The 9140-nt window shown below is 31.9% G+C and overlaps 2 protein-coding genes across 2 annotated transcripts in view; both read left to right on the forward strand.

Moving 5' to 3' along the window:
• LOC106104233 (trypsin-7-like) overlaps window positions 1-6863 on the forward strand; it is a 10138-nt gene extending 3275 nt beyond the window's left edge. The window contains exons 3-7 of the mRNA XM_013284210.1: window positions 322-484; window positions 3308-3513; window positions 4939-5144; window positions 5554-5614; window positions 6413-6863. Of these exons, the coding sequence (XP_013139664.1) occupies window positions 322-484; window positions 3308-3513; window positions 4939-5144; window positions 5554-5614; window positions 6413-6534 (758 nt within the window). The 3' untranslated portion in view covers window positions 6535-6863. The remainder of the gene's footprint in view (window positions 1-321; window positions 485-3307; window positions 3514-4938; window positions 5145-5553; window positions 5615-6412) is intronic.
• A 1298-nt stretch (window positions 6864-8161) lies between these two features.
• LOC106104078 (polyserase-2-like) overlaps window positions 8162-9140 on the forward strand; it is a 9646-nt gene continuing 8667 nt past the window's right edge. Inside the window, exons 1-2 of the mRNA XM_013284017.1 lie at window positions 8162-8525; window positions 8899-8980. Coding sequence (XP_013139471.1) covers window positions 8454-8525; window positions 8899-8980 — 154 coding nt within the window. The 5' untranslated portion in view covers window positions 8162-8453. The remainder of the gene's footprint in view (window positions 8526-8898; window positions 8981-9140) is intronic.

Here is a 9140-nt window from a genome sequence, read left to right on the forward strand (position 1 = left end):
GTTTAAAATAAGCCATTATCTTATCTGTTTTAAGAAAGATTTCTTTTTTAAAATTCAACAAAACACTTTATGTTAATTAGGAGAGAACACTTAACTTCCTTTATAATGAATTTAAATATATTTTAACATGGGCCACATTTTAACTTGACTCTCTTCGTTTATCTCTTAATGTCGAAAGTGGTCGATATCAATTATTTAAAACATATGATTAGTTAAAAAGAAGACCAAACTGTGCCCTTTTTAAATTAAGCGTCAAATATTACAAAATTAATATTTTAGTAAACGGCAAATGTACTCAAAGTTCTAAATTTAAAATTCCAGAATGCGGTGAAAGAAACGAAGTGTCCCGTATCGTGGGTGGGACGGAGGCGAGCAATGACGAGTTCCCGTGGATGGCGAAGCTGATCTACATCAAACGGTTCTACTGCGGAGGCATGCTTATCAACGATCGATATGTACTCTCAGCCGCGCATTGTGTTAAAGGGTGGGTAACCAGTCAACGGATCATAAAAGACGTAGAGTTATTATAGACAATTTATGCCTAACTAGCCTAACTATAAAAATTTTATATTATTGTTTACATTTGTCAAATTATCAATAGCAAATGGCAAAATGACATGACATGTCATCCACAATCTTGCTTCCTTGATGTTGGCAGCAACTTATGGTTTCTTTCCCACATTAGAGTTTTTATCCAAAATATTGAGTTTAATGGCGTTAAATATATAGCTTAAAGCGTGACGTAAGTGTAGGGCTTTTTATTAAAAAAAGAATTATTTAAAAATATGCTGTAATCGCTGACATCTTAGGCAACAAAGAAGTGTGTGTTTACGCTTTGTAATAATAGTATATATATAGCATGATTATGGAATTTAATAGCTACCAGTGACGCATTTCTCGGACACCCTGTATTTGGAAGGTTGATTACGAAATGAAAACGTACATGAAAAATAAATAGATTAGATTGAATTGAATAAAATCGGTTAAAAAATATAAAAAAATCTAACATTTTTATAATTTTTTTTGTATTTGAAAATATATGCTACTTTATTGCCTTTTAGGTTAGTGTCTCTTTAGATTTTAAAAAAAATCCGTATTAAGGATTTATTTAAAGCACTTACGTTATGTCCAAAATCAACTTATAAGCAAGTTCAACAGTCTGTTGTTAGTCATATTTGTTTGTCACATGTTTTGTTCGAATGAGTCACAGATTATGAGAATTTTATACTAAAAAACCCATCAACTAAAGAAATAAAAGCATGATAAACAGAAGATATTTTTCGCGTCCATTACCATTTATTAAACTTTAATCACCTAACTTAATTACTAACAAATATATGACACAATAAGTGAGGTACAATAATAGTAATAAAACATTTTTATGTATCTTAAAGTCATCTCTTATTATTAATTTACTAAAGTTATAATAGGTATATGATCTTAGGATTTAATAACCTTTTATAACATTGTCTTTATGTTATCGAAATTTAATATAAAAAAAAACAGATTCTAATGCTGGTCCAATGCAATGTTGTTCTTTTTTTAATAATGCGATGCAAAACAATTCGTTCGTCTGTTTGAAGTGACTAAACCTACATTGATATAAAAGTATTAAAATATTTGAACAGTAACGTTTTCTAGTTTCTACCTTTGGCAAGTTTTCAAGTAACTTGAATCAATACGGTAGCGTGAACATCAGTATGAGGTTTTCGAGTATTTGCACTAAACTTAACTTCGTGTTGGCTATCACTCAAATATTTGCTTTCTTGTTTGCTTTCTAATGAATGTTATTTAAAAATGGAATTTCTTTAAATCATTTGTCCATTTTATTGTAAAATTAAATTGAAAAGATTGTAAGCGAATTTTGTTGAACACCTTTTTTAAAAAGCAAGATGTAGTCTATAAAATTAAATTACAATTATTTGAGAATCATCAAATAATTTGACTTACTGAATTACTAAAATGTATTAAATGTTACAGACACAATATTATGCATAAATGTATGTGTGTACATGCATATTTATAACTATAATTTTTTTTGGTAGCAAGGCCGGGTTCAATATCAAGGTAATGTTCTACTAAACGACAATTGAATGTGTACAAAGTAGGTTAATGACAAATGGTCACGTCAGGTCAGATGCTATGACTTTGTTTAAAAATTTTAAATACAAATTAGATGTGTAAACAATTAAATTAAAAGGGAAAATGAATCACGAGAAACATTTCGACGAACCTTAATAAATACCCTGTTTTGATAAAACCGCATGCAGGTAAATTTAAATAGCAAATGGAACAGTAAATCAATAAAAAAAAACAAGTCCGATAACCGCAGAATTGGCAAACATGCCCAAAATAAGTATTTGGGGGCGATCTTTTAAATTCCAATCAGTATCGGAGCGTTCACCTTCAAACCGGCCGCAGCAGGCTCCGAACTTATAAGTTCATTATCCTATAGTATACATACATGTACATTTTAAGTGTTTTAGTCGGCACATTGTAATAGGCCAGGTTATCCAGCAAAAACAAAGAGAGACAAAGAAATTGGCATGACTAACCCTTAAATCTAAAAATTATCCAAGTAGCTACAAATTAATTTTTTTCATCCATTGTTTAGTGCTTTATAATTATTATTTATTATCTTCATAATCACCTGCACTAAAAAAATTAGCAAAACACTTAATATAATTTTTAATATTAACACTACGATAGCTAGAGAACAAACCAAAGTCAACAATAAATAACTTTGAATTTCCCAGTATTTGTACCGTTGGTAAGAATTTTATCGTTACCGAGAATTTCGAATTTCAAACAATTTTTATGCAATAAGGAAAACCGCTCTTCACTTTAGGAGAGACAAAATTAAAGACACAAAAAACAGTAAGTGAAAGCGTAAATGATGGGTCATTAATAGTATGCATGTCCGTAGACCGTCGAAAATGTTGTCACTTTCGCTCAATACAAACTTGGCTTGAATAACACAATAACGGAAGTATATTGTTATGCAATTTAATGGACAATTAGTCTTGTCCTGTTATACAATTTGTTTCGCGATTCTCGGAAATAAGATTTCGTTTGTATTGCTTCGATATTGATGTTAAATGTTCATACTCGAAGTTTTGTTTTTAATATAACAAAGTTTTACTATACAAAAATATATTTATATAATAAAAGAGTAATCAATATCGCCATCTGGTGATTTCGGAGGTTAACGAAACATTACGTAATAATTTCGATAGATGGCGCTATTCAACATTTTGTGCTACGTTGATTGAGTCAAATAATACATATAAAAATATTAAATTTTCAGCTTTATGTGGTTCATGATAAAGGTGACATTCGGCGAGCATAACCGGTGCAATGCGACCGTGCGTCCTGAGACAAGGTTCGTCATCCGCGTCATCTCAAACAAATTCAGTCTCACCAACTTCGACAATGACATCGCGCTGCTCAGACTGAATGAGCCTGTGCCCATGTCAGACGCTATCAAGCCTATATGCTTGCCAACTGATAAATGTAAGTAAAACATCCAAATGCTGTTTCCTAGGTTTACTTATACCTAATTTGCCAAGATTTTCGTATTAAAAGCTTGACTACTGCGCTCAGAGCTCAGAATCATTAAGTGGTCACTAATGACATATTTAAATAGATGGCGTTAGTAGTAGGGCTATTAAATTTGCGGGAAAATGCTTGCTAAAAAAAATTTTAGTCTTTGATAGTAAAAAACATAAGATATGACGATAAGTCGCTTTTTTAATTTATTAATTTACCTATTTAGTAGTAGTTCGTAGAAAGATAGGCATAATTTGCACTAAATACATCTTCATTGAACATTTTTAAACCATTTACATGAGAGGCTTATATCCCTGACGAAGTTCTGAGTCAAGTAACTGTGTTGCCATTTACAATTCAATCGGATAAACGAAAGTAAGATTTAAATTAGCTTCGGAAATTTTATCCTAGCTCGTGATCAAGTTAACTAACAAGACTTTTCTAATAAAATAATAATACGAGTATGTAAATAACTAACTGTTGCTCGCGACTTCGCCCGCGTGAAATAAAAAAATTTGTTAAAACATAGCTGTTTAATAGTGAAAGAATTGTTGAAATAGGACCAGTAGTTTTGAAGTAATTTCAATACATACAAAAATACAAATCTTTCCTTTTTATTATGTTAGTATAAATATAGAAATATTTAAACAAAAAATTCAACTAGTAATAAAAATTGTAAATGGTAACAGAATTAACCAGTGAATAGTCTTAGTGCATGATTTAACATATAATTAAATTAAAACAAAAACAAAAATTTATTTATATAAGTATACACAACAGCTAATTTAATCACACAATTACATAGGAAAATAGAAAACAGGCATACAGTGGTACAGCCCGAATGGGTCGTCTCGCCCGGTGCAATACCACGACCACACAGAAGACAGGCGTGTAGTAGAAGCAATTCCGCGTTTCGTCTGATAAGTTTGGTGCCGGAGGCCTAATTTTAGTACCTTTCCCTTTCCACCCTTTTCTTAAGAGGAAAGCATGGGCAGGAAAAGTGGAGGAGACGCATAGGAAGGGGAAATGTCCTCTTTATGTGCGTCTCCTTCTCCGTCAATTAAATGTAGGCAACGCGTCTGCAATTGCGGATGTTTATGGGCATCGGTCACCTTCCACTTCGGCGTATTCAGGTGGCCGCTTGCTCGTTTTCCACCTTATATTATAAAAAAAATACACAAAAGCAATAGGTGCAAAAATAAGTTATCATAAACAATTTATTAAAGTTATGTTTAGTATTGTTGATCCAGGTTTTTCGTTTATTTTTTCTAACCTAAATTTACAACCAATTCAATCTCTGAACAATACAAAACATATCGGTGATTTTGTGAATCACCCCAATTCCTCTTTGTCTGAAGTCTTACTAAATAACATTCGTTCTATTTCCAGCTCTACTGTATGTCGGTGTGAAGGCTGTAGCCTCAGGTTGGGGGACTCTTAGTGAAGAAGGAAAAGTATCGTGTACTCTGCAGGAGGTGGAAGTGCCAGTTCTCAGCAATGAGGAATGTCGCAAAACTAAATACACGCCATCTATGATCACAAATAACATGCTGTGTGCTGGCTATCCGAAGACCGGACAAAAGGACTCTTGTCAGGTATACATTTAAATTCTATTCATACAAAACTTACTATGCAAATGCAAAAAAATGGATGGATGTATGGATGTTTGTTGCCACCTAATTCAAATAAAAGGTACATCTATTCATATTTTACCCTACATTGTCTTGTTTCCATTTGGTAACATTTATTGATAGTTTTAGTTTTAAATGTATTAAATACTAGTTTTCGCTTGCGACACCGTCCGCGTGGACTATGCTCTACATCAGCGACAAATTTCATCGAAACAAACAAACTCCAACAAACATCTATCCATCTAAACTTTCGTATAATATTATTAAGAAAACAACGTATTAATGAAGAGGATCCGAGTACCATTAAATCAGGATTTTTACATTCTTGGTTAGTGTATGCATAATATTTTACTTTGATTGCTTTCGTTTGCAGGGCGACAGCGGTGGGCCGCTTGTTACAGAGAGAAAGCAAGACCAACGCTATGAACTGATAGGTAATGAATAGTAGAGTTTTATTTATATGCATAAGCATTTGTACAGTTGTAGAGTTCGCAATAACAGATGTTGAACGAATGTGCTCGCCCGCAATACCGCCACCGTGTCCAAGACACGCGGAAAATGGAAATATTCCTAATTTATTCTAATAATCTGATAAATGAACATACCGGAGATTGATTTTTAGTTCATTTCGCACACATGTCTTGCAAGGAAGCGAAGTTAAGGGGAGATGGATTTGATGGAGAAGACGCATTTGAAGGAAAAAAATCATCATTCTGAGCGTCGCATTTAAGCGAATTCAGATGGCCATTCATCTTATAATAAAAAAATCTATAGTAATATGGGTTTACAACTACAGTCTTGTAAAAAACGTGTATATAAAACTAGCTGTTCCTGTGCGGCTTCACCCGCGTGAAAATTTAAAAACTTTATTGTTTACATTTGACACATTCTCAATGGCAACTGTCAAAATTACCGTTACCATAATAACCTCGTTTCCTTAATGTTGGTAGCTTGTTGTTTATGGTCCCTTTCCCACATCAGGGTTTTTTCCAACTTTGTTACTCCCAAAGTTTAATAGCGTAAAAATATATAGCCTAAAGCGTGTCGTAAATCTAGGGCTTTTGTTGAAAAAAGAATTATTCAAAAATATGCTGTGATTGCGGACATCCTACGCCAAAAAGTAGTGTGTGCTTACGCTTTATTATATTAGTATAGAAGTATATCTTAGATAGAATATTATTCCCTTCCCAGGGGAGATTATGATTTACAATATAAATGTTTAATTTGAACAGGCGTGGTGTCGTGGGGCAATGGCTGCGCGCGCGTCGGCTACCCCGGCGTCTACACGCGCGTCACCAACTACATAGACTGGATCAAAGAAAACACACAAGACGCATGTTATTGTACTAGTTAAATATCTATCAATCAATAGATATAAAATGCCATGTATAAAAATATAAACAAAAATCAATAAAAGATATTTTGTAATTATTAATAATTTAATATATAATTTTTAGAGTATGTATTTTAAATGTAATTTCTATAATGTGATATTTAAAATTAAACGGTTATAATACTTTATTTCGATGGAATTTCCAGAAAAAATTGTACCTAAAATACCAAAAATATCAGCAAATCGAAATATAGGTATTATTGCTATATTTGTTTAAGAATAAGTATACTTCGGCGTATAAATGTTTACCATATAGAGTTATATATACAAATAAAGTATTCTAATATTAACATTGAGTGTTATTTAATGCTAAATCCATTAGAGAAACGGACTGACATTAATCATATCCCGAATTTTGTATATTTTCCATTATCATGAAGAAAGGAGAAATAAATCTGTAACACCGATATCATTATATTTTATATTTTTCACCGACTTCCCAAAAGAAGGAGGTATTCAATTCGTCGATATGTTTATTTTTTTTTTTTTATGTCTGTTACGGCATAACTCCGCCGCTAGTGGACCGATTTGGATAATTCTTATCCGAAAGGTAATGCTTGCAGGTGGGTCCCATTTTTTATATTTTATATTTTATATTTTATATTTTATATTTTATATTTTATATTTTATATTTTATATTTTATATTTTATATTTTATATTTTATATCAAAGCTTCAGGTCAACATTACAAGCGGTCGCCTGCGACCTCGTCAACAAAGAAAGAAAATTGCTTATAATATTCCCGCACCTTTTCGTCAAAGACCCGTCAAGCCGTACCAGAGATCACCTGAGAAAACGCGGCCTTGCAGACAGACAAAAATAATAATATGGGTTTTTCGTAATCAACAATATAACAAGAAATGTGACATATTTTCGACATCTCATACATTTCCTTATACGATATTAGATTTTTATACAAAGCCTAGGAAATGTGTACATTTACCAGGATATGTGTGTGTTTAATAATCTTTAAACAATATTTTACACGTCCTTAAACAGATAGATACTTTTCCTAAGAAATAGTTTTATTTACATTTTCTGGTTCTCACAAATTTCCTGTTAAGTTTAGCTAATAAGAAAGCCATTAGTTTTAACTTCAGTCTTATGACACTTTTCTTTCGTTATTAAGCACTAATAAGCGATAAAAATAAGCTTAAATAAAACGGAAAGTGTATTGTTTCGGGCGAAAATCGAACCCCACATTGAACATATAACAATTACTATAACCACTAGGCTATAGAGTCCTAGTGGTAATAATTTGCATATTTAATCATTCACATAATTTTCGGATTAATAAGAATGTAATATTACGAGGAATATGATTAATGTTCACTTCATTTGTAATATATTGTTCCACAGATTGAAATAAAATGCCAAAACATTTTTAAATCATTAAAAATTGACGACAAATATAAATGATTAACAGGTAGCGTGGGCTTGGATGAAATGTTGATATAACGAATAGTTCTTATTTCATAGGTGATAAGAATCAAAATTGTGATTATGACAGATAGGTCATCGAACTCTGAGGTCATTGCCAAATACGTCGCTCATACTGCCTCCAATAGACACCTAAAACGGTGCTTTCTTACAAGTAGCTTTTTAAAATCAAACATAATTATAAACAATTCGTCTGCTTAATCAAACGTATCCGAATACCGATATCATAAATACATGGATGTGATAAATATCGTATCGTGTCAACCTGTTTTTTCGGTATCTTTTTATAAGTGCTACATTTTAGGGTATCCGAACCTCATAAGCACGTCGAATTTGATGATATTAGTTAGTGTATCAAAGTACGGAATGCTGTGATAACGTATAAATCATAATTGCAATTTATTAGTTACTGAGTACATTTGTTCTATTAGAACATAAAAATGAAAACAATTTTGTGGTATTTATTATATTTTCTGTGCGTATCTATCGGCGTCGGGGACACACTGAGTAAGGTAAGTTGGATTTCGTTGTATATTTTATGTTAGTGTGTGTTGAGTACTTATTTAGTATTCTAATTCATTGGTCTTTGTTAGTAAAACGGTAAACGAGAAATAGCTGTATTATTCACGTTAAAAGTTTCGTTTATTTAAATAAAGTTATGAATATGTAAACAACAATAAATTACTCAATTAAATATCTTGTCATACACATTCTGTAAGTACGTTAAATATTTATTTATATTATTATTCAGTGATACTGTTTAGTCTTCTTTGTACAATATTTTTTTGTATTACAAAAGTTTTTGTAGTGCCTTGATTGTGTCACAAAAACCTTGTTGAAATCACCTCAAATATGACATTATTAAAAAGAAATTGTTTATTTTAGGCAAATTTAAAAGTATCGAACACATCCTATTCACCACATTCTGTGTTAAAAAGACAGCAGTTACCGCCATGTATGGATTGTGGTAAGTTATTGACATAAATAATTTGTTTAACCAATATTAGGTAACTTAACTCTACTACTTTGAATAATATGGGGCCCTGGGCAACCCGGAGAAAGGAAGTAAAAACTCAACGCTTAAGGGGACATGGTTGTGTTCCATACGAAGATCCCATTCCCCCCTT

This window comes from Papilio polytes, unplaced genomic scaffold (genome assembly GCF_000836215.1).
Source record: "Papilio polytes unplaced genomic scaffold, Ppol_1.0 DF823691.1, whole genome shotgun sequence".
In the NCBI taxonomy this organism is placed as follows: domain Eukaryota; kingdom Metazoa; phylum Arthropoda; class Insecta; order Lepidoptera; family Papilionidae; genus Papilio; species Papilio polytes.